Here is a 27,095-nt window from a genome sequence, read left to right as displayed (position 1 = left end):
CTTTAATCATTAACTGTTGGTTTTGTGGCAGGATTCTCATCACAATGCTTAACTTGTGTTCACTCTGTGTAACTCTATCAGCATGTAATATGAGGGATGATTTCTGAACCTCTCAGGATTTGGAGCAAGATAAACTATACGCCTGCCATCAGGATGAAACATTCAAAGGCTTGATGCAATCAATAACACAACCATTGAGAGCGCTGCTGAAGCAGATCTCTCTGAAAATAATCAAAGCATCAACAGAGCTGATAAACAAACTATCTGACTCATGCAGTCCAAGCTGGTGTGTTATGATAAGTGTCATGATGTGTCATAACAGTAAAATGAAGGGCAAAACTATTGTGACCCTGGATCACAAAACCAGTCTTAAGAAGAACAGGAACATTTTTAGTAAGAGCCAAAAATACATTGTATGCGTCAAAATTATAGATTTTTCTTGTACGCCAAAAATCACTAGGAAAATAAGTAAATGTCATGTTCCATGAAGATATTTTGTAAATTTCCTACCCTAAATATACAAAAACTTTGATGGCCTGCTACAGTGACTCTGATAAACAACTTCAATGGAAATTTTCTCAATGTTTCTCAATAGTTTTAAACGGCTGTATCTCCGCCATATTTGTTCTTTCCTAACAAACCATACATCAAAAGAAAGTTTGTTATTCAGCTTTCATGTGATCTCAATTTCGGAAAATTGACCCAAAAGGTTTTGTCGTCCGGGGTCACAATTTTTTTTACTTTGCGTGAATGGATTAAGGGTGGTGATCTCCATTTGTTTGGTGGTTCTTAACAGTCCTTCACAGCCTCTAATGTGGTGACAATACAGCCAACATGCCCAAACTCGTGTGGTCTCTGGATAAGCTCTTTTTGTTTGCTCTTTGACACCCCTCAATTATCTCCATATTTTTTACTAAAGTGAAATATAGTCCCATTTAGTTCCAAGTGTACTATGATTGATAAATAAATGATCTTGGGGTAGGATTTCTCTGTACCTAGATTTTAGTGTTTGCCTCATCTGGTTAATGTTTGTGTGGCTACTTATACAGCATGTAACCATTCCAAGCACAATGGGAAAATATCTTAAAACAAATAAAAAAAGTAAAAATTTACGAGCATTTTCCCATCTCAATGTTATTACACACTCAAATGTTTACTACACTCCCTGACACTTTACTATAAAAACTTTACTACCACAATCAAACATAAAATACTATATATAGCACAAGGTTGCAGAGAGGTGAAATGGGACGTCCGATTATGTATTTTGTTTATGAAACAGTTTGACTCCTGTAAAGCTCAGGCATGAATAGTGGAACCAGACTTGCTGTTGTGAATGTGATGCGTTCCTGTATCAATATTTTTTGTTTATCCTGGAACAACATTCCTAACAGAGCTGACCATATCCCGTAACCCAGCCATGAACTAAAATTAAACGCAAATGATTGAAAAATAGTTCTGAAATTTGATTGGTTGATGGTAATGTAGACCCAAGACCCTTACATCATGGAATAAACACATGACCAACACTTCAAAATAGACAAAACAATGATTAATAGTTTTGTTACATAACAACGTTCTGTTACGGTTTACACATCTCTGACTTTATCTTCTCATGGGAGGATGCCATTTATTGATTTTACTCAAGCAAAACATATTTAAAATCTATTTTGCCCTTGTGGTAGTAACTGTTTCATAAAAGCAATAAGGCTATTTTATATTACATCTCTGGATGTCAGTAAGAACCGGAAGAACCTAGACAGGAAACATCAGGGAGGAGACCACACACACACATTTCCAGTTCAAAAGATTTTATTTGGTCAGGGAATCGTGTAATGAAGTCAATGTAGTTCATGAGAGCTGCCAAAATGCAGGACATCTACTTAAATAGATGTCATATCAGGGACAGGACTTCTGGCAGACAATTCTTCCCTTTGATGGAGGAACCAAAACCAAACCTATAGTCTACTTATAGTATATTATAGAGACTAGGGGGTGGGCTCTCTTGAATTAAGGGCTTAGCGATGCTCTAGCAGTCACCTGGAACACTTTTACAACCACATAGCAACCCCTAGCAACCACCCAGAACCCCCCTAACTGGCTGACATGTCTTCAATCTCTAGTTTCTCTACAAATCATAAAATCCTAGTTTCTACAGTATTGTTCAATGGTTCAGGGTGATTTGTAGTGAAATGTTTCTCTTGACATTGCAGAGCTTTTAATTTAAATGTGTATGCTTGCATGCACAGTATTTTTTTAGGCAGATGTATATATACAGTATATATCTGTGTTGCTTTCATTACAAAATGAAAATGTATTTATTCAAAATGTTTTAAATTTTCTTTAGATGATGTGGGGAAATCAGCAAATAAGAGCCCAGCACAGATGGAAACTCCTATATTAAAAAGCCTCTCAAGGTTGATCAAATGCAAAGAGAAGGTTTTCTGCCAATTTTAGACAAAGAGTGATCGATTATGCTAGTTTTGACTTATTTTAGACATAATTATTTGTTTCAATTGTGTTATTTAAAAGTTTAAATGATTGCTCCAGAAATATGTGATTCTAATATCTTAAGAGTGGTAATACACCAAACAGTGCTAAAAAAGGTTCTTCATCGGGATGTCATAACCAAGCAACCATTCACTAAACGATTCTAAATTAACAAAGAATAATTTATCAAGAAAAATACAAAAACTAATAAAAATAAATAAAGGTTTTTTTTATATTGTCTGAGAAACTTTTTTTCACTAAAGAACCTTTGCTGAAAGAGAAAGGATCTTCGGACCATTAATTCAAATGTTTGAGTAGCTATTGTTTATACCTTATTACTGCAGCTGTTAAATTTAGTATCTAATAACTGATAACCTTGTCCTTTGGTCAATGCACTAGCTACCATCAACTTGTCTTTTAAGGCCACTTATATAGTATAAGGAACTGTGGAAGATTCAAAACTGTTTTACATTTATTTAGAGCAGGTTCATAACTTGTTAACTTGTCCATACTTATCCATAAAAAAGGAAATCATCATATTTGCCCCATAAAAATAGGGGGACAGTTAAAAATATGATGCTGAGTGGATGGCTAATGAAGTGTAATGTATGGTAAGTAAAAAGAGGATTCATCGTGTATTCGCTTGTAAATTAATCTCTGATGTTTTGTAAATAACGTTTCTGATAAAAGGATCTTTGGAGCGTCTGCCAAACTCATAAATGTAAATGTGTGGTACTGAGTTATACCAGCAGATGGCAGTACAGACTAATATAATTCCATAAGCTTCTTAAACGTAAGCATTTACTTCTGAGTCCCGTCTAAAGAGTACAGTCATATCACGTTGAGATCATTCAACATAAAACGAAATATCAAACAAATAGTGTTACGTGTTATTGTAATGTATTTGGTATCGTACCAAAATGAACAGGGCTAGTTTTTGGCAGGACTGTGTAAATATTTGGAATAGCAAGACATCAAAACAAATCTAAATTACAGATTTCGGGACAGAAGGAGAAAAACTACAATAAATGAGTAAACATAAAGTGTGTATTTATGAGAAACTTGCATGCAGGCCTTTAATCAATACAGTAAGAACTTTGTTCTATAAATAAACATGTATATCCGTTTAATTCTAACTGTTGATTGTGTCTCCTGTTTATTTACCAGCCCCCCCCCCCCCCTACACACACACACACACACACACACTTCTTTCCTTTAACACACGTACACACTGGCAAACCCGTTGGCAACGCGTCGTCCCGCTCAGTTAATCTGTGTTTTTCAAAGCAGGACAGTAAATGCTGACGGACGCGTAATCGCACGTGTTTACGCCTCCTCTCAGTAATCGATTCTGCCTGACATGTGACCGCGTAACCCGCTCACATGAGCGCCGATCCGCTTTAAGTTTTTTAAAGTCCACCGATCCATCTCGCCGCTGACACAGGAGCTTCTATGGCGAGCGGCGGCGAACAGAGAGTGGTACTCATCACCGGCTGCTCCTCTGGGATCGGACTGCGGATCGCCGTGCTGCTGGCCAGGGACGAACGGAAGCGTTACCATGGTAAACGCGCTTATTTGCAGGAATTCTAAAAGCACCGTGACGTATTGTAGAACGTTTTGAAACTGACTGACCGCATCTAGAAGTTTGCACAAAGAGTTCTGTTATAGTCTTATTGTGATACGTGTTTGATGTGTATTTGTTACGTAACACGGGATTCGCTTGTCTCGTCGTACGAACTCTTATAATGTAAATTTAATTTACTCTAGTTGTTGAACCCAAAGGCTCTTTAACCCGCATTCGTTGGTCTATTATCATGTGAAAGCGCAGTTTCCTGGGTAGGGTTCCGCAAGGATACCGCTTGCCAGGCGGAGATCATAAAGAGACTGCCAGTTCTCTTTCAAGTGACTTCTCCAGTACAAAGCTCTCTTTATGGCTGTGAATTGTAGACCGCTGCCCCGGTTTAGTGCCGTGTCTAATGCGCCCATAGTGCACACACTGGATTGAGTGTCGGGAGAGGGACAAAGTTTGAGACCTGGACAAGTGAAGGCTAAAGCTAGGGTCATCTGAAGACTTCATCTCAACACTGTGCTGTTATCTCCTACTCGGCTACATTTGAAGACCCATGAATGTCAAATACAGTGCTTGCGGGTTTACTTTGAGAGTGGGAAGCTTTTATTAAAGTCAACATAGAGAAATCCCATGAACGTGTCTATTTGCAGAATATATTCTTTCTCGTCTCCCAAATAAAATCCATTTGAACTTTGTTCTCTTTTCAAGAACGTTGCGACAGTGGCATTCTGCAGAAAACAAAATCCTTTGAGATTAAACGTTGCGTTGGTTCTGGTTTCAATGTGAAGAAATATACGCCATCTTCAAATCAGCCAAAGTTGGCTCATTGGCCCGTTCAAGAATGTTAAATCTGCCTCAAGTCTTACTCTTATACAGCTTCAATAATGAGATGTTTGTTTTCGCCAAAGCGTTAATGTTCTACCCCAGTTTGGCCAAACAGGCCATGTTGTGTTCTGCAAGATTACATTTTTTCGCTCATCAGGTTCAGTAATTCCTTGCAGGATTATGATTTATGTAAGCATGTGCAATTTTGTTTGAGAAGACAGAAACGGAGATTTCCAAGCAGCTGCATCTCCATCATCACCTTACAGATGCATCACGGCCTCCTCCTGAGGCCAGTCACGCTCACTGGCCCTTTTCAACAACAGCTGGTTTGTGGCTGATCAGGGATACTATCTGATGACAGACTGATCTGCCAAAGGAATGAATCTTAAACCCAAGATGCTCGGGAGCATCGTCTGTAGAATCAGAAAGGAGTTGATCATGTCAGAACATATCAAGTCTGTACTCATAATGGGACAAAATAAGCCTAACAGGCCACAACCGACAGAAATAAATATGACGTAACATTTGTAACTGAACTGCACAAAACATATAACAAAGTTATTATTGATTTTATTACTAAATTATGATTATTTTCAAAACATAATTTTCCCATAGGCAAAAGTTAATGCGATTTTATACTCTCAACTCATCTGTGTCGAATTTGTCTTGGATGTTTCTCCTAAATTTGGTCGCAGTAGAAGGAAAATAGAGACAATTCACTTTAAGAAATACAGAAAATTTAGTGGTAATCTACTGTGCTTTATTAATTTATTTTTTGCACAAATGCATTATCTCCAGATGAGCTATACAGTTAATTTAAGTTGTATGGATAAAAGATTTAGATTTGGGTACATATGAGAAATGCTCTCTGCAATAATTTTTACTTTTTTGCAGACTTGGCAGATCTGAGCTCAGTTTGTGTCATTTTTGACAACTCTTCTAAAACAGTAACAGGGACATTTGAGAGATTTCTGGGTATATATCTAAGAAGAAAACCCAAAAGGACTTAAAGAGATGAAAGTTCCAAAAACTCTCTCGTCATTAATCAAACCGCATGTGATGTCTGTAAAAGTTTCTTTCTTCCGCAGACCACAAAAGAAGATATTTTAAAGAACACCGGTTACCACACAACATTTGGCCCCTTTTATTGTTAGGACACAAAACCACTGAGATATTTCACAAAATATCTTTTTTTTGTTCCACAGAAGAGAAACTCATATGCAGGTTTTGAATGACATAATAGTGATGAGAGGATGAAAGGGGACTTTCATCAGAGTGGGGTTGTCATCAGAAGTCCTGATTATGTCATGTCTAACAACTTGAACTAGAATAGATTAATGTCATCACAACCTTACTGTATTATCAGTCCTGTAATCCTAATCAGAGACACGATGTAGGTCAGTGTCTCTCAGCTGTTCAAAGTGCAAAAGGAAAAAATCCAGTTTATCTTTTAACCACGGCTTATTAAGCAACACTTGACACTGAATACATTGGTCTCTTATATCTGACATATTCAAAGCCAAAGTCAATCAAACTGTAATCTCCTGTTGTGATTTTCAGACTGAAACATCTCCACGGGTGCCCTTGCATGTATTAGCCTTACATTGTACTGTACATGATGACATGTTTCTCTGCCACTTTAAGTCATTGCCACCATGAGAGACCTGAAAAAGAAGGACCGGCTGGTGGAAGCGGCAGGCAACGCGTATGGAACGACGTTGACGCTGTTGGCTTTGGATGTGTGTAGTGATGAATCTGTCAAGCAGTGTATCGACAGTGTCAAGGACCGTCACATTGACATTCTCAGTGAGTGCATTTGATCACACCAAGACATGTTACTGATGTAATGTAAGATGCTAGTTTACCTCATTGGAAACAATAGGAGCAGTCTCAAAGATCAATGAGAATTCAATAAATAATCCAGTAAATAGTCCAACGCCTCAGAGAAAGGTCAAACTCATCCTTTGTAACCATCTGTGACTGACCTTCTGCCCTTTGTCTGTTCCAGTTAATAATGCTGGCGTGGGATTGCTGGGCCCTGTGGAGAGCATCTCTCTGGATGAGATGAAGAAGGTATTCGAGACCAACTTCTTCGGAACTGTGCGCATGATTAAAGAGATCATGCCTGACATGAAGAAGAGGCGAAGCGGGCACATCATCGTCATGAGCAGTGTTATGGGCCTGCAGGGTAAGACAGCTCGGTGGGATTCAGAGGGGTGACTGTGGATGGATGAAATCTTCTGTCAAACTGCTGAATTGTTGACAGGCACAATAGAGCCATTCAGTGTTTTGCACTCAGTTGTATTGTAGTATAAAATACCAGACATACCATACATGATTTGAGCGAATGCAATATAACTGAGAGCATTTATATTCAATTCAACCGTAGGTGTGATATTCAATGACGTCTACACGGCCTCTAAGTTTGCAATTGAGGGCTTCTGTGAGAGTCTGGCGGTGCAGCTGCTGAAGTTTGATGTGAAGTAAGTGATGTGTTGTCTTATAGTTGGTCCTTAAAGTTTTGACAAGGACTTTGAATTCCAACTGTTTATGAAATGTGTTATCTACACATAATTATATACACTACTGGTTAAAAGTTTTGGATCACTTGACAAAAATGTTTCTGGTGCTCTAAAATCTTTTAATCTGAAGGTGTATTTCAATGTTTAAAATGATTTGTCAGGAAAAAAATATAATTGTCAACATACAGATTTCTTTCAGGAAAACTTATATAAAATCTTATGGATTACGTGCAGAAAATCATTAATAAAAAGCAGACAATAATAGTCCAGCATAGTTGGAAATTCTTTCAATACTGTTTGAAAAGCGTCCCGGGTTGAGACATCAAGAAGCTGGCTTACAAAATGCCAAAAGAACGATTTTCCAAACTCTAGTCAAAGACTCCTTTGAAGGTGCTAAAATTAAATTTAGACATAATTAATTTGGAATGCTTTTAGTCACAACACAATTCTCACAGTTAAATCTGTATTAATACATGGTTTTGATAAGTTTACTATTATTGTTAAAATGTTGAATTAATAAATAAATATATATTGAGTGAGTGATCCCAATCTTTAGATCGGCAGTGTAACATGTAATGGTTACACAATGCACGGTTAGAAGTATTCCAAAAGAGTTGTTTTAATAAATCCACAAAGAATAACAGAAGGCTCATGCGCAAACCACACGCTGACATAAAATAATACCGGACAACAATTGAAAGATGAGTGGGAGTATTTGAGGAGTCCAGTGATGTGCATCAGTTGCGGGTGTAATCAACGATGGATGACGGGTGCAAAGGCTGATGGGTAGTGTAGTCTGGTGGTGAGTCAGGGCAGACAGGAGGCCATGACAGGTCGTGTATATGGATTTTTCATTGTATTTATCTGTAGCGCTGCTGTTCTTCTGAAACCTCATATTTTGTGATTTTTATTTTTTTGTCATAAATCATTATCATTTGTCACCCGTCATGTTTGTCACTTGCAAATATAAAACCAATTAAAGGTATTTGAAAGCGCTTGTCAACTTTGACAACAGAGTATTTAATCGTTTAAAAAGTAGCCTACAGTGTTTTTCGATTTCTTGAAAAACAGCTCATTTTGACCTCTCAAGGTTTCAGAAGTAAAACGATTCAAACTACTCAAAGAATTTTGCCAAAAAAATACTTTAAAGAAACAAATCTATATTAACTTCTTCACATAGATCTTGAAATATCAATAAAGCAATAAGATCAAAGAAGTAGTGGGTTACAGTGCCACAACTCCCTTAGCTGTTATAAAATGCACATGTAACCCACTGCTTCACAGGGGCTTATTGCTTTTATAAAACAGTTATTCCATATGTGTAGGAAGGTTTCATAACATAAAATAAATAAAGTGATAGCTAGGCTATGTAATGCGGTCCGCCGTTATAAATCTTGTAACGTCTTGGAACTCGGCTCAACCAAACAGAATCAAGGACCAGAACTGACCGTTTTATAATCTTTGATTTTAAATTCCAAGGTTTATAACTTTAAAAAGAAATGTTCAGATGCTTAAAAATTTGATAAACTTACTTTGAATGACAACAATTCTGCATCCAACATTTGTATAAATGATCTATTTTCACAGTCCTACCAAACAGTAACATTGTCTCTTCCCAGACTGTCTATGATTGAGCCGGGACCAGTACACACAGAATTTGAGACAAAGATGATGGAGGAAGTGGCAAAGATGGAATATCCTGGAGCAGATGCAGATACAGTCCGATACTTCAAGGATGTGTACTTGCCATCCTCCATCGATATCTTCCAGGCAATGGGTCAAACCCCTGACGATATTGCTAACGTATGTATCAGTCTTTACCAGTTTGAAAAATCTGTTACATGCTCTTTAAAAGCACTGCAAGCTGTATTGCTACAACGTTTTAATCCCTGTATATATTTATGCATTTTAATACATGAAATGTACTTCTATAATGAACTAAATAAATATCCCCCATTCCAGTGTGTCAAGAAAGTCGTCGAGTCCAGTCGACCTCGGTTCCGCAATCTGACCAACAGCCTCTACACGCCTATCGTGGCCATGAAGTACGCAGATGAGACTGGTGGACTTTCAGTGCACGCCTTTTACAATCTACTGTTTAACTTTGGCTCGCTTATGCACTTTACCATGAGCCTTCTTAAGTGCCTGACATGCAGCTGTCTGCGCAGACGCACCATATCTCCTGACTGAAGAGGGCACCAGTGAGACACATACATCACACATCTCTTTAGAGGAGAACAAGTCACACATAAATGAAAACCCACTACAAAACCTACAAGAGTATTCCTTAATAAAATATTTATATTAAGAGATACGTTTGTAGGTTACATTTATAAACATGTTGCATTGATAATCCTTAATTCAACAAAAAAGATAGTTTACCCCAAAATAAAAATTATTTTATTGTTTATTCACCCTCATGTCATCCAATTTATATGACTCTTTCTTCTTTGGAACACAAAATAAGATTTTTTTAGAAATATCTCGGTTTTGTGTCCATACAATGGAAGTCAATGGGGTCCAGTGTTGTTTGGTCACAGACATTCTTCAAAATATCTTCTTTTGTGTTCCAAAGAAGAAAAAAGTCATACAGATTTCAAACAACATGAGGCAAAGATGACAGAATATTTATTTCGGGGTGAACTATCACTTTAAATAGTTACTGTGAGTGCAAAGCTGTTTAAGAGGATTTAGTTTTTTTTAAGTTATTATTGTATTTGTGAATTACAAAACACTGTTGCATCTGGACAAAACAAATACTCACATAATCCAGACAAGACCAGTTTAAAAAGTCATTAAACAGACAAGGCTAAACTTAGACGTGAAGGTCCAGTGATTGTATCGTTCATGAAGTGACAAACAATCACATAGTTGCCTTTATATGTATTAATGATTTACTTGAGATGTTAATTTTAAACTTCACTGACTTTTGTCTGTTTCAAATCAGTTTCTCTCCTTTTATAAGCTAAGTCCATGTTATTTTTTTTTTTTTCTAAATAACTTTAGCGGTTAAGCAGTAATAAAGCCATATTTTATGTTTTAGCAATCGTGAAAATGGATTAAACTATAGTTAATAGTTTTGCATTTGTCTTTTGTCTTTCTTATTCTGATCTATTATTGTTTCCTGGCGCATCCTTTACTTGAAGTTATTTAAACTCAGCTTTTAATAGAGAGTGGATGAGCAACCCAAACACAACCTTAAAGAGATCCTAACATTGTGGAACTTCTAGGGACACGGGATGTCAGCCAAGAACACGCCTGCCAGAAATTCCTAACGGAACCAGTAGAGGGCAGCAGAGCATTTTGAGGATTTCTAACCATGTGAACAGAGAAGACAGGGATCAAAAAGAAAACATGAAAACATGCAACAAGTGTTTTAACATCACTGTCACTTTGTGTACGGCATGAAGCACATGGTTAACGCCAGTACTAAACCACCTCCCAACAAATGTGAACACAGAATATTTGTGTTTACACACTTGGCGTGCATCATCAGGTGGAGCGAAGTACGAAAAGATTGGATGGAGATTGTGAACGACTGCCAAGCAGCCTGACAGTCATCAGAAAGACGAGGAGCAGACAGATAGCAAAGAGCAAAAGAGGGGGTTTATTTAACCCAAATGAGCGCATAAGTACATGCCGACGCATTGCAGATTGGACAGCGCACACCCGGCCAATGATATGTTGATGGATATAAAGAGGTCATGGCCTAGTCCCCATTTGCCACCCTCCCTCGGCACCCCCAGCCTTCTCACACACACACTGCTTTGTGCGGAGTGGGAGAATGTGACCTGGTTCCCATCCCTGAGGAGCTGTGTTAATGACAACCTCTTCAGACAACATTGAGCATCCCTTTCACCTCCCCCACCAGCTGTCCCTCTCAGCCACACCGCTGCAGACGGACGCAGAGTCCAGCATCCGGCATCACAAACTGTGAGTCCCCAGTTTTCAAATGACTAAACCTGTTGCAGATAATGTGAACGCACTTGCTACTTGTGAGTCATTTTGTTCTGCTCAACCTGTTGCTTCCAGAGAAGGCCAAGGTGTGCCAGTGCGCATTCTTATGCATGCATGTGTGTGCGTGTGTCTTCATCAGAAGCGACAGCTTAATACAATGGGACAAAGAATCTGCCAATCACAATCAAAAGGGAAATGGAACGCAGTCCTGAGGGGGAGGAAGATGCCGCTGTGTGTCCCGAATATATGGAGTGGATGTGGGGCATGGACCGGGGGTTTGGGTAGTGGAGTGGGGAGGTGTTCGATTCGAGAGCGAGGCCCGAGGTTCCCGGCATTGAATAGAGGACCTCTTTACTAATTGAGCGAATACAGGAGTTACAAATCTCATTAAACAAGACCATTATTCTGCCTTGTCGCAAAACAAGGAAGACAACGATGACATCATCAGACATAGCACATGGCAGGTACCGACCCGCTCATGGGAATACTCACCGACCCAGACAGTGCACAAAAATTAGACAAAGTGCCAAGCGAGCATAGATTTGGCTCTCGGAGACGTACACATTCAACGACTGAAAGAACTAAGAGGAAAGCTGCCAGCATTCTTCCAGAAACTTCCAGCATTATCTTTGGCATGCTGGTTGTCTGACACATTCCTGCAGCGTCTGGGCCGTTCCTCTCAGAGTCTGGGTCATCTCTGGTTCAGCCCTTTGCAGACAGCAACACCCAGAGGCTGGACATAACAGAGAGCATCGCAGGTCTCAGCCCACGGGATCTCGGCAGGAGCAGTGGACGTCTAGACGCAAGCGTGCTATTCTCTTCTCAGGATGAGATTTTCTTATATTGCGTTGCTAAGGCACTCTGTTCTTCTTAGAAGTACACCTGGATACATTTTAGTCAATCATCAGTGAGGGTTTTGGGTTAAGGCTGAGGGAATTATTATTTAAAGGATCAGTGTCGACAGAAATGCAATATAATATACTTTACTATATGTTCAGATTTGTATAAAGACCTTACATAATGAAGCGTTATGTTTTTATTACCTTAGAATTAGTTACACTACATACACTTTGGGTCCCCTTACATGGAATTCGCCATGTTGTTTCTACAGTAGCCCTAAATGAACAAACTGCTTCACAGGACACGTTTCATTAATACTTTATCTCATTCGGCAAAGAAGTGAAAACGTGACGTCCTGTGTCATCCGCCGTAGTGCTTTAAAAGGGAGCGGTGGAGTGAGCCGTTGGTTGCAATTCACAACCTCACCACTAGATGCTTAAATATTTTCCCATATCCAGGCTTTCCCCTGATAAGTGGCGATTTACATCACTGTCGTTTTGTAATATTTGGATGTTTTTGTGCTTACTGTTATGTGTAGTACATACTGCTATCTGCTAAAACCTAGTAAGCTGCATAAAACTTTACTTACATTTTAACACAGACCGGAAACGGAGAAAGCTCATGGGAAAGAAGTTTGCATTTCCATGTGTCACAAGTAAAACATTTTCAGCATGTCAGAAAACACACTGAAAAAACTTTGCTGAATGACATGATATAATTTCCGGTTGCTCCGGTGTGACAGTGTGACAGCTCCATTAGAATGCAGCACTTTAATGTTCAGCTTGGTTGTTCCACAATACTTTGAAACAGTTTTTTGTAAACGGATTTAGGGAGCCAGCAAGACTGGAATTTCATGAATTAAAATCACAATACAAACGATTACAATGAGTAATGTGTAGATACAGCTTGATTTATGATACAAATGTTACTTATCACCTGTGAGACTGTCATCAGTTTGAGCTTTTCGTAGACGATTATGTCAAGGTCAAAACATCTGGGTCACATTACTGAGCACCGAGGCTTGAGCACAACCCGTCCAAATCTGCCAGTGTAAACAACAGGCCAGTAAAGCACCCAGGGCTATCTCCTTTCTGTCTTTCCGCATGCCTGCTAAAGAACACACAAATCAATGTGAAATAAACAAACATGTTTACAGAGCTGCCTGTCATATCCGTGTGATCCTCCTTCAGTGGCTTTCCACAGCTCTTTGTGTTATCAAAACAAAACTTTTAAATGTCATAACTGCACTTTTCTTGTTAACCATCCCGTCTCGTCATCCATGTAATGTCTCACCCTGCAAAGTGTAATTCCCTATTCTGTTCTCAATTTGAAAACAGGGGTGAACGACTCTGAAATGACGATTCAAATGACCGAAATCCTGATGAAAGGACTCAATCTTCCTTCTGCTATTAACCTCCTCTGACCCCCTTTTGGCTACGGGGATTGTGCCAGGCTTGGGCGAGAAATTACTAGTACACCGCTGCCATCCAGCTGGGTAGATATATGATATGCCTGTTCTTTCTGTGGACACCAAAACTGAACTCCCCAACTTACACAGCACAGACCCCCATAAGCCCCTTTAACTGCTGCTTTTTATGACCGATCACAGCATGAAAGGAAGAGGAGGAGAGGGATGTCAAAAAACCGAAACTGCGGTAATCCACTGGGCTTAGTTGTATACGCAGGTAACAGGAGAAAAGGTTGAGAGATTTGACTCTCTCTCTCTCTTTTCCCTACTCCAGGTAATTATTGGCACTCCTCCTACTCCCACGATCCCAGCCGGATTGCTCTTGGTCGACATCCAAACCACAGGCTCTGTCAGTCACCCTCCCTGTTCGACACCTTTTTCTTTTCCCACTCAAGCTCGTCTTTTATTCACCTGTAACTCTTGCTCTCTCTAATCCAGCCGGGACACATTCCTCCATCCTACAAATACACTTTATCGCGGAACAGTTTCTTGTTCCTCATTTCCATCCCTCTCTCTAGAAATCTGAGTTCATCTCCTTCTTATACAAATGTCATATACAGTTGTGTTCAAAATTATTCAACCCCCACTGAAATTGATTGTTTTGGTCGGTTTGACATTGATTATGATCATTCAGTCATCCTGCTTACAATTAAATCAAAGAGGCACGTGTAGGTCAAACAAATATAACATAACATTTATAATGAAATAACCACAAATGTCTTTTCTGAGCTCACATCATTATCAGTTTTATTCAACCCCCAAGTGACAGTCAATCTTAGTACTTAGTATAACATCCTTTTACAGTTATAACAGCTTTTAAACGTGAAGCATAGCTTGAAACAAGTGTCTTGCAGCGATCTACGGGTATCTTTGCCCATTTATCATGGGCAAAAGCCTCCAGTTCAGTCACATTCTTAGGCTTGCGCACTGCAACTGCTTTCTTTAAGTCCCACCAGAGGTTCTCAATCGGATTTAAATCTGGTGACTGCGATGGCCACTTCAAAATGTTCCAGCCTTTAATCTGCAACCATGCTCTAGTGGACTTGGAGGTATGCTTGGGATCATTGTCCTGTTGAAAGGTCCAACGTCTTCCAAGCCTCAGGTTTGTGACGGACTGCATCACATTGTCATCCAATATCTCCTGGTACTGAAGAGAATTCATGGTATCTTGCACACGCTGAAGCTTCCCAGTACCTGCAGAAGCAAAACAGCCCCAAAGCATGATTGACCCCCCGCCATGCTTCACAGTAGGCAAGGTGTTCTTTTCTTCACAGGCCTTGTTCTTCCTCCTCCAAACATAGTGTTGATCCATGGGCCCAAACAGTTCTAATTTTGTTTCATCAGTCCACAGAGCACTATCCCAAAACTTCTGTGGTTTGTCCACATGACTTTTGGCATACTGCAGTCGAGTCTTATTCTTTGCGGACAGCAAGGGGGTGCGCCTGGGAGTTCTGGCATGGAGGCCTTCATTACGCAGTAATGTGCGCGGTATTGTCTGAGCAGAAACTTCAGTACCCACATCTGACAAATCTTTTCTCAGTTCCTCAGCAGTCACATGGGGACTTTTCTCCACTCTACGCTTCAGGTAGCGCACAGCAGTCGAAGTCAGCATCTTCTTTCTGCCACGACCAGGTAGCGTTTCAACAGTGCCCTTTGCCTTGAATTTGTGAATGATGCTTTCTATGGTGTCTCTTGGTATGTATAACATCTTTGCAATCTTCTTATAGCCATTGCCCTTCCTGTGAAGAGTAATCACCTGTTCTCTTGTCTTCCTGGACCATTCTCTTGACCTCACCATGTTTGTAACCACACCAGTAAATGTCTAGAAGGAGCTGAGTATCACAGTCATTTTAAAGCTGCCTAATTGGTGCTTATTAGGCTTTATTGCTGCTCCCTGATATCCACAGGTGTTTTCAATACCTGATTGAAAACACTTCATTGAACCTCTGTTCTTCACAGTGGTAGTCTTTAAGGGGTTGAATAATTATGTCAATGAAGAATTCACAAAATAAACATTTACTACTGTATTACAAAACTAATTGATGTCATTTTAGTTGCATATGGTTCTTTAAGAAGTCCTTGTAGGATTTCATTCTGAATACAATTACAAATGTACACTAAATTCCCTAAAACCATTAACAGCATTGGGGGTTGAATAATTTTGAACACAACTGTATTCTCCCTTCAAGTCATCTTTCTAGGGTTTATCTTATTTTTTTAACAAAAAATGTGGCAATGAAACAAGGTTTAAATTGAGAATTTTGTTATTTTCTTGGGTCTGTTGTGGGGTGTTTATCCAAGCAGTTTGATTATGAATATGAATATTACAGTTTTCCTAAATTTCTTGGTTGGTTTTATCCTGTCACAGTTTGGCTCACTGATCACGCCACCGCACACTGTAAGAGTGAAAGGCAAAATGAAAACTGTGTCATTTTTGTTCAGTTATTGCTAAAACACTGCGATGCAGGACACGACACAGAATGACAGCTGCAAAAATCAATACTGAAAATGCATGAATTTGAAAGTGCTAAGTGTAATAGTTTTGGAGGACCATGGACACAAATGCAATATAATATGCATAACTGTGTGTTCAGAGGTGTATACAGACCATTCCACAATGTTACTTTGATTTCTTATCATATTAAAACAGTATTTTGTGCTTATGGCACATATTGTCCTGAAGAAATACCTCTTTGAGTTCTGTGAGTCTGTAGTGAATCTGTTAGGTGTGGCCCTGACATTTTCTCCAGCTAAAACCTAAGCCAGGATGCCAGGATTCTGGGCTAAGAAACCTTGTTCGCTTGCCCGCTCTCTCTCTCTGGACCGGTTAGGGTGGGAACGTCTCTTAATGCCAGCTGACTGCACGTAGGTCATTTAGCTGTCATCTTTATTTGTTTAACTTTAGTACATCACCTCTTGGCAAGTGAATGAGGAGCGCACTCCAATTTTCCACAGTTTCATACAAAACATGCACACGAGAGTTCCCTTAAATAAGCAAAATTCCCCTAAAAGGGTTTGTTGACTAAGAAATATTGAGGTTGATTAAAATATGGAAATTAAATTTCTGAGTCGTCTGATGTTTGTTTCCAAGTAATCACTGTCTCTGTTTGGTCTGGCCGATCCGAACGCAAACATGCCTTTATGATTTGACGGCTGTTCCCCATTCCCAGTTTCATTCACACACACATACACACACACACACTTAAATCTTGCCATTACCAAACTTCCTCTTTCTTTCTCAGTTTCCATCCTTTTTTTACTCTTTAACCCGATTCGACGGTTTTCTTCTCCTCTATATTCGTCTTCTGCCTTTTTCAAGTTTTCTCCATTACGTCCTCAATTCTGTCAAGTACAAGTGGTCCGTCTGGTAGAGATCAGTGTTTCTGAGCCTCGGGGGGCTCAGTGCATCACGTTCATATGAGACATCAAATGTACAATATATTTTGCTTTGAGTATGAGAGGTTGTGAGTTAAACTAGTTTGAGCTTATTTTTTTTATAAACCAATTAAATGACATCAGTTTGTTTGTAGATGAGTTCTGGTAATTGTTGTTGAAGTCTTGTTTTGTGATTCATAATAACTGTAATGGAGAGGGGTGAATGAGTAATAGACACAGTGGAGGGTGTGTATGAGTGCACAAGAACAGTATCGCTCTAGGCAAATATTTACATTTAATAAGAGGAGTGAAATAAAATGTATTTAATTTAAAGAAGTTTAAAAGGTGGTAAAATATTTAAAAACGGAGCTGAGAAAAAAGTCTAGAGGTGTCTAGATTTAGTCTAGAATCACCTGTGTTGTCTTCCTCTTTTGTTTTACCAGGGGAGGTGCAGGAACTACTACAGCTGTTGTAGAGCGATCAGTGTTTGGCAGCGGAGGTCATTTCCTGCCCTTGTTGAAATACAACAGAAAGCCAAACATCTGCCACTGCTTAAACCAAGACATATCTCCAACAGCAGAAACTAAAAACAGAAACAATGAACAATAAGAGCTCATTCATTAACATAAGTGAAAGCATAACGTAAACTAAGAATGAACAATATAGTTTTACAAAATTTGTAGCATTAATGTTAAAATAAAAATGAATTTTGATCTTGAAATGCATTAGTGTTAAAACAAACATTAACTAAGATTATTACACGGCTCGTTGGAATGCTTGATTCTGATTGGACGTTCGCAACATTTGCCGGTTTGTTATTCCCAGATATCAACCGCTCAAAACTTAAAACATACGTTAACCCGGATGCAGTAACTCATTTTGACAGGATTTTTGGCAAATTGAATAAAAACATGTCTTTTAATAACCTATATAACATTATATTTACAAATGATTGAACCAAATGAACGGCTTAAAACTAGTAACAAATGTTCATCTGTGTACTGCATGTCCTTTGACCATAGAAATAATTTACTTAAAAATATGTGAAATATAAGTATGCCTAATTAATAACATATATGAGATTAAATAGACAAATTATTACGCCAAATTGCATGCTTAATATTGTGTCATAATTGCGATAGGAAGTGTTTTTTCCTCGCTGAATATATCAAATTAAAACAATAATTTACTTTTATGTGGCAAGTAGCCATGCAGGTGGGATAATGTAAATCCAGCCGGTTGTTATCTCAAAATAAACCCAGACAGGGCTAATCAAGACCCCGACATGAAACGATAACACCCTGCTGGCTGAACGTTATCCCTTACATAATAAAAAGAGACTTTCGATTTTCAAAAATATTGAAAAACATCGACAGACATAAAACTATTGTTTTTGCTTCCAGCTACTTACATATACTCCGGGTAATTCCACATGCTTCTCAAGAAGAGTTTTAGTACACATCACACATCACAAAATTACGACACAATGCTCTAACAACCACAATAAATTCATCTAGAATTTCACAATATGATAATCTTTATTTCCCTAAGGATAATAATTAATAAATCATTGTGAACGCCCATATCTCCAAAACAACGAAACTGCAACCTCAGAGAATTAAAAAGTGTGTCCAAGTCCGAGTTATGGAACCTGCATACTCTTGTCAGTGTGTGACAGAAGCCAGTGTTCGTCCCTAGTTGTGGGGCTGGATGAACTTGGTTGTGCCCTCAAATGCGAGGTCACCGGCGTCATGAGCAGAAAGCAGAATCCCTCTCATGTGAACACCCACTTTTCCTGGTCATCTGCCAGGAAAGAATAGAGTTGTGTGTTTGGGATTCGGTGGGAAAAGCATCCCTCGGAATGTGACTTTGCGAGGGGCGTGGGGAGGGCTGGCATGAAGGCCCTGTATTTCTCAGCTCATAAGGCTAAAACATAATCTGGGGGGTCAGATGGTCAGGCCATGCTCTCTCTAACACATACCCACACTCTCTAATACAAAAAACCTGCTGACACAACACATACTGTACCTCCAGTCCGAGCCCCTCGGGCACAGGCAAACAGAAAGAGGCACTCAGCTCTCCCTCGGTCCTACCTCACAAACGCGCCATACAAAGCATTTCACAGTATGGACAACGGCTCTTTTCTGGCTCTGTATTACGCTGCCGCATGACAAATGTGCCTGCTGAGAAGCCCTGAGACTCACCCATCCGTTTAATGAATGGAACCAGAGTTGTCACCTGATGAGTAATCTTTATCAAGCCTTGGGAAAAAGGTGCACGAAAAAAGAAACCGGATCACTTACAAATGTGCGTCTGGTTCAAGGTCTATTATATCACTTACCCTTGTGTTGCCGGGGATAATTGTTATGCTGTGCCTCAGACGCTTTCATTCAGTCCAAAAGCAAAGTGTCTGAACCTTTCAGTGCTTATAAAATTGTGAAAAGTGAAACATACAACGTAGAGCGTACACTGTGCTTGGCAACGCTTTTTCCAAAGCGTCTTACAGTGCATGTAATGTATAACAGTATGTGCGTGAATCGAACCCATGACCTTTGAGCCTCTAACACAATGCTCTACCAAAGACAGAAACCTAAAATGAATGAACTGATTGAAGAACAGCGGCACACAAAAACCAAAGTATTGCATGTTCTGGCAAGACCTCGTAGGACACTGAAAGCCGAGTTTGTCCCAGTGACTTTAATGAATATTTTATGTTAGTTCGATTCACAACTGAAAAGACAAATATGCCTCTGTTTAAAAAACGTACATAGTTCAGCTTTTTCTCAGAATATTGCTCAGGAAATATACGAGCACTTCATCTTTTTTACAACCCCCTCCTGCTCCCCATTTTCTTTCACCGCAACACACAAGTCCACACAGGAAAATAACAAACATGAAATGGATGGGAAAGGCTTCCAAGTGTGTGTGGAGAGGCTGAGGCACAGCGGTGAGCTCGTTCCCAGGCTCTGGGAGGAGCGGAGAGGGCAATAGAGTCCAATAGAGTCCCATAACAGGGAACCAGAAAAACTGGTTCGGGCTCACCGTTTTCCGTCACCCGTTCTCCATCGCGCTACCTCTGCCTTTCATCAAACACGCGAGCGCATGACACGCACAAGCCCATGCAGACACCCCGCTGCCAAACACGCTCATCACTCTCCATTGACGTGTTATGATGTTCCAAAAACACAAAGATGACAAAACCTAAATGTTCACACACACGAAAACACAGATGGAAGCATCGGTTGGGAAACGGCAAAGTACTCTTGCTCAAGAGCTGTGCTCACGTCCATGGGGCAGATTATGCTTTGACATGCTCTGACACAGTTGAGAAATCTTGGAGGTAGATTCTCCCAGGGTTTTGAGGCTATGAACGGGGCCAGATGAACTGGAGGAGAACACACTCACCAACAATAAGATCATACTGTATAAATCACACACACAAACCACAAAACAACACGCACTATTGTCTACAAACCCCCATGGAACTTGAAAATATGTGGTAATGATAATGTTGCTTTCTTTACTCAATGACTCACATCGCAACTTAACCTCACACACAGCGACCGAACGACCACAATCCGTCACAAAAGCCCTGTCCTTATTTCGCAACGGTCTGTCCCTCTCACACGGCTCTCCTATAGTCGTGTAGACTGACAGCTCTCACTACATGCCAGCACTTCTAAACCTCCGAAAGTCTCATAAACCAAGGACACGGGATTAGCCCGACTGGCTAAGAACAGTCAAACAAAACTTTAGGACTGATGCTGTTCTGGGGTCTTTCTTCACACTGTAGGGATCCAACTTGGCAGTGGCCCACAAGAGAAGCAATTAAAGCGGCCTGCTAACAGTACTGGGGCCCATGATGTAAAGCCTTCTTCAGTGAAACATGGGGAATGGCACAGAATCAGAGCTGAATGAGAACCAGGGACAGCAGGAAAGAAAGTCTTCAAAAGAGATTTCAAGGTTCTGACCTCATGGAGACCTAGAGAGAGTATGCATGAGTTACATTGATATATTATCTACACATATATGTACATACACTTAGAGTCGAAAGCTTGGAGTCATTCGACTAAAATGTTTCTCATGATCTTAAAAGCCTCGAATCTAGCACTGTATGCCGAAATGCTTTGCTGACAATTTAATTGTACCAACATAAATTATTTTATTAGAAAATAAAAAAATATGCATGGCTTGAACTGAAAGTGAGACCCAGAATATAAAAAGCATCTCTGGGGTGAGACCTTAAGCTGGTTGATAAGCCGAAAGAATATCGACGAATTCCAGGCAGAAGGTCACTTCTTTAAAAATGTTAATAGAAAATATATAACATATTAAGCTTTGGTCAAATAATTGCCATATTTACATGTGTGCTATGCCATAGTTTTAATGAGTTTACTATTATTGTAAAAACTGGGGGAAATTATACTATGCTTGTTAGGCATGAAGTCATGCTCCATTTATACTGTATGGAAGGTCATTTACCAACTGCCCTATCAAATGCAAACAAAAATAACAAAAAATGCTCATGGCGTGATATTAACACCCCAATCAATTCTTTAAAAATTATTAAGATATTTATGTCAGAGATTCTGTGACCCTGGAGATTGTAGTGTTTATTTTTCACTTGAAATGAGTGGAGGCTTGGACCAGGAAACAGTATTCCTTACGTCAGTGGTTCCCAACCATTTTTGCTTGGGCCCCCCACGTACATACAATATATGACAATCGGAGCCCCCCCAACCCTCATATATGTGTGTGTATGTTTGTGTGTGTTATGTAAACACACATAATTGCGACTCACACACACATATATAGATAGTAAATATAAATAAATTAAATGAAATAATTAATTCATAAATTAAATTAAATTAAAGATTTTAATGACATTTTTACATGAATACTCAAACAGATGTTCAGGTTAGAGCCGTGAGGGAACGCGAGTGATTAGTGTCAGCTGTGCGTTGCACCGGTCTTGCATCTCCCACGGAGGAGATCGTAAGCATATAAGGACGACCCACAGGAGTGTACGACGAGAGAGGACCAGTCCTGGATTTTTTGTCATGTTTTATTATGTTTGTGTGGCCGGTAGTCGACCGTGAGGGAGCTGCCGGGCATTCTTCTTTCGTTTTGTGGTTTGTTTATTTAAAAAGAAAAAAAGTTTCTCTGCTATTTTTCCTTGTGATTTTTATGTTGACATGAACATTGACGCCTGACAGAGGACAATTCTCACGTGAGTCCAATAGCGAGAACAGCCAATGTCAGTGCTTCCAGCTACTGCAAAGCCCTGTGTGAATGTCTGCTGATGGAGCCAGAAATTGAAATAATTATTTTATATAAGATATTACTATTTTTGACTGCGTTATCTTGGCATTGTAAGAACATGATTTTTATATAAAATGATTAGTGGAACATTTGATGCAACTTTATTTAACCTCAATGTATGTCAGCTCCCGCGCCCCTCATGTGAACTCTGGCGCCCCCCAAAGGGGGTCGTGGACCCCAGGTTGGGAACCACTGCCTTATTTCACCACTTAACAAGTGTATTGACTGTTAGAATACAATACTGTTCTAATACTCAAGACAACGTTGTCTTGTTCTTGTCTTGATCTCAACTGCATTTATATTTGGTTTTGTCTTGGTTTTAGACTAAGACGTCTCTGGATTTTGTTTCAAGACCAGTCAAGGCAACAACATCACCATATTTCCAGTGCACTGTTTGATTTTTGTTTGATCTAAAACTTCCTGCTTCAAATTCAATAATGTAATTTTTTTTGTTCACATTGTGCAGGGACGGAAATGAAAACTGAATTGTGTGAAAAATGTCAATACAATGAATACAAATAGCCACTATATTTAAGATATGATAGTAAAAAAGAGCATGCGATCTTGATTATGACTAATTATTACAACATAATTCATCAAACGCAAGAGAGCTGTTTTCATTATGAACATGCTTGCAAGTGTGATATTGCTTCCATACAAACATTTAAAGAGTACATATATATTGCATTACATATGTATTTTACAGTGTGTAATGTTGCCGTGTTTGAAAGTAAGCAGTCTGCCAAGTTGTAAATCCAACGGTGAATGAATAACAAAGTTATTTGCTTAGAAAAAAGGGAGTCGACCCTGAATCATGCAACGAGTCGTCCCTAGTCGGATTCGCAAACCGCCGCAGATTTACATCACTACACATAGTCCCGCCTACATTTTTCTAGGACTGCACTCGAAAACTTCACTCTTCTCCCCCAAACACTGTAGCTCATGTGCCTCATTCACGGTAGACCAATCACAGCAGCCTAGACCATCTGACCAATCAGACTAGACAAGCGGAAAGATGGGGATTAGACCGATGAATCGCGGAACAAATCAGTCAAGAAGTTAGGTAAGAATAACAGCCTCTTATTACGAAATAAAAGTGTTTTCACACCTTATATGTACTTAAACTTGTTGGTGGACACTCCATAAACTAAAGTAGGAGCTTAAAAATCCCTAGTTATGTAGTTTACATTAAGTGACTATTTGGCGATGAATTTGCTTCTACAAACCAAATGCAAATTTCTACACAAAAAATCCCATTTGCAATTACTTTACTTATTATACACTTGTTATGATTATCTTTCAGATAAATTAGACATGATGTGCTGGTCTGGTCTTGGCTCGGTCTCACCCTGATTTTGGGTTGGTCTTAACTTGGTCTCGGATTAGGTGGTTTTGACTACAACACAACTTCACATCACATAAGCTGTTAATCTGTTTACTCCTCTTGAATGTGCAAGCCTCTTAATCACATCTTGAAATAACTCCGCTTTGACGCATTGCCACAACAACAAATCAAAAATAGTCCCTTAGATTCTATTCCATTCTGTTGTGCTCAGTTTGGCTGTTTTTAATAAAACTGCCTACATGCACTATACTGATAACTCTGAACAGTTTTGCATGTTTGCATATAACTAAAACAGTGTGAGAATGAACATTTCGTACAGATACATATAATCATTCTGTTTGTTTTGTGTCTGCAGGCAGACACGGTGGCCTGCAGGGTTGTTTTTAAAATCAGTTCCAAAATCTGGAGCTCTGACAAAAAACAAATCAGGTTAAGTTAGTTTTCTTCATGTCTGGTAGTGTGGTTAACGCACACAACACAAACAGGTTGTGAACCAATCGAGCACATGGTTGTGGAAATCTGTAGAATGACGCGTGTCAGCGTGTGTGTTTGACACTCTCAGTGTCACTCTGATAGTGTAGTGCATATTTAAAGGAACAATACGCCGTTTTTAGGAGGATCTATTGATTTTAAGACAATGTTTCTCTCCAACGTCTCTGCTGGAAAGTATCTCCATAGATATCTATCAGTATCTCTGCTAAAAGCCTTAGTAACGCCCGTCCTAACTCGTATCTGTTGGGAAGTCTTTAAAATATCAACGCAGGTCCTAACTCCTGCCTGACTTATATCATTCTTTTAATAATAACCACAGACCTTTTATTTTATGTAATAAATAAGACATCGCTCTTTCTACAGTCAACATGAGAACGACATCTTTTTGTACTTCGGTGGCCAGCATCGTGTTTGGACTGACTTTTTTAAATTCAAAAAGCTGTGCACACAAAACATGTAAATCCCCTCCTGTGCATACAAAAAAGTGTAAGTCTGTTATTTTTTGTCAGGCGTGTTTACAGTTTATTTTGAAATACAGGTGTGTTTTACATTTTCAGTAACATTACCATTGAACGCAGACACAACAGAAACATGAGCTGTCATCTTAATTGTTTTGAGTTAAGGAGATCACAAGACTGCATCACATGACTGGTGGTTTCATATCGCACAAAGACCAATAGAAGATCAATACGTCACGGTTTGACGTTTTCAGAAAATCAGAAATGGAGAAAACACTTCAGGGAACTCCGTATAGATTTTGCATGCCGAGAGTCTAGTGTGACCATAAATAAAGACTAATTTTTTATGTATTCAGATGAATTCGGATGAGAGTTAAATCAGGTTAAGAAAGGTGAAGTTTGAAATGTAAAGTGCTATGAGTCCCTAAGTATAGAATTGAGAAAATTAAAGAGACGAAAGGGCGAAGGGGAACTGTCCCAGTGTGCTGCCGCTAGCCGCTAGCCGCTGGAGGGTGTGGTGACCCTGGAGGAGGTGGTCTGGTGGCAGGTCCTTGTATGGTGAAACAATCCAGATATCTGAGTTCATTCCTCAATTCCTACTCCAAGATATTTTAAGAGTTCTGAACTCTCTCACGCACACACAGCAATTTTGGGGTTACTTCATTTATTTATCTTCGGTTTTGTTCCGTCTAATGAAACCCCTGAGAGAGACGCACAGAGTTGTTCTTGGCTGGCAGGTCGAAAAGGGAGGTTAAGACTCCGTCGTACATGATCAACACATCCATTAGCTTAAACTTGTAGAAAACAAGGCTTCAGACAAAGCCCATGGCCGCACCCTCGCACCCATTCCCACACAGTGTGTAAAATCTGCCAACTCCTCACACAGGCTCGGCGCCCGAAAGAGGAATGACATGTTCCTGCTTGTAGGCCGAAGTGTGATAAACAACGTCAATCATTTCCAGAGAAGAGATGGAAAACAAAAGAGGCCAGTGTGGGATAAACTTTCAAAACGAACAAAGATTCAGAGAATATTCAGATTATTTAAAATTTTAAAATAAATAGTTTTATTAAATGTATGTATTGAATCTTGTTATGTGTATACTCTCTTTTAAAATAGAGGAGCTTAAAATGTTCTTCACAGCGATGCCATTGAAGAATCATTTCTGCTTCCAGAAAAAAACATTCAGTTAAAGGGGTCATATGAAACGAATATGTGTTTTTCTGTGTCTTTGGTGTGTTATAATTTGCCCATGCATGTATTAGACATGTAAAATTGCAAAAATGAAAGTGTCGGCTCAAAAGATGCATTCTATTCAAAAGCGAATGCTCACCCAGACCTTCCTGAAACGTCTCTTGTAACCACACCCCCACAAATCTACGTCAGTTTGTGGTCTGATTTGACTAAGACCGCCAAAATGTGTATGCAAGTAAGGTGGATTTACCTGTCAGTACAATTGCTTTTGAACCTGATGTTCCAAATACGGTAAGAGGTTTGTTACATTTCCGTCACACGCTTGCAGTATTCAACCAATCACTACGCACTGGTTAACTGGCCAATCATAGCACACCTCGCTTTTCAGAGCAATAAGCTTCATAAAAAACTGCATATTTCAGAGATGCGGGGCAAAGAGGAGATGCAAACATGCACGGTATGTGGAACATACATTGTTTTTTACATTGTGTATACTCATTGCATTACATCTAAAACAAACGATAATATTTGTTTCAGCCGTGAAGGACTTAAACACTCCACTTTTTTGGAAATAGGCTCATTCTCAAACTCCCCCAGAGTTAATATGTTGAGTCTTACCGTTATGGAGCATATTCACCCAATCTCCAGGTCTTTCGATAGCACTTTTAGCATAGCTTAGCATAGATCATTGAATCCAATTAGACCAGTAGCATCGCTTTAAAAAATGACCAAAGAGTTTCGATATTTTTCCTATTTAAAACTTGACTCTTCTGTACTTATCTTGTGTGCTAAGACTGGCGGAAAATGAAAGGTTGCTATTTCTAGGTCGATATGATAAGGAACTGTACCTCCATTAAGGTGTAATAATCAAGGACCTTTGCTGCCGTAACATGGCCTCAGAAGGCACGGTGATATCACGCTCCTTGTGCAAGCAGTTGATCACGTTGGATATCAAGTGCTGCGTGATATCACTGCGCCTGCAAACTTCCTTGATTATTACACCTTAATGGGAGTAAAGTTGTCTAATTGGATTCAATGATCTATGCTAAGCTATGCATAAAGTGCTAGCGCCAGACCCGGAGATCTGCTGAATAGATTCCTAAATGGTAAAACTCAACTTATTAACTCTGGGGGAGTTGGAGAATGAGCCTATTTCCAAAAAAGGTTCTTTAAAGAACCATCTCTTTCTTACTTTTTATAACCTAAAGGATTTTATAATCCTTTTGTAAAACAGAAAGG

At 39.4% G+C, this 27,095-nt stretch overlaps 1 protein-coding gene across 1 annotated transcript; it reads left to right on the top strand.

Moving 5' to 3' along the window:
- The first annotated feature begins 3,720 nt into the window (after positions 1 to 3,720).
- rdh8a (retinol dehydrogenase 8a) lies at positions 3,721 to 10,486 on the top strand. The gene is made up of 6 exons (XM_056753933.1): positions 3,721 to 4,051; positions 6,530 to 6,691; positions 6,894 to 7,073; positions 7,275 to 7,368; positions 9,027 to 9,210; positions 9,370 to 10,486. Exons 1-6 carry the CDS (start codon positions 3,943 to 3,945, stop codon positions 9,595 to 9,597), a joined length of 957 nt encoding a protein of 318 aa, XP_056609911.1. The 5' UTR covers positions 3,721 to 3,942; the 3' UTR covers positions 9,598 to 10,486.
- Positions 10,487 to 27,095: the final 16,609 nt, after the last annotated feature.

The sequence above is a fragment of the Triplophysa dalaica genome, chromosome 7 (assembly GCF_015846415.1).
Source record: "Triplophysa dalaica isolate WHDGS20190420 chromosome 7, ASM1584641v1, whole genome shotgun sequence".
Classification (NCBI taxonomy): Eukaryota; Metazoa; Chordata; class Actinopteri; order Cypriniformes; family Nemacheilidae; genus Triplophysa; species Triplophysa dalaica.
Note: the sequence above shows the minus strand (reverse complement) of the source record. Positions and strands in the feature narration are given on the sequence as shown.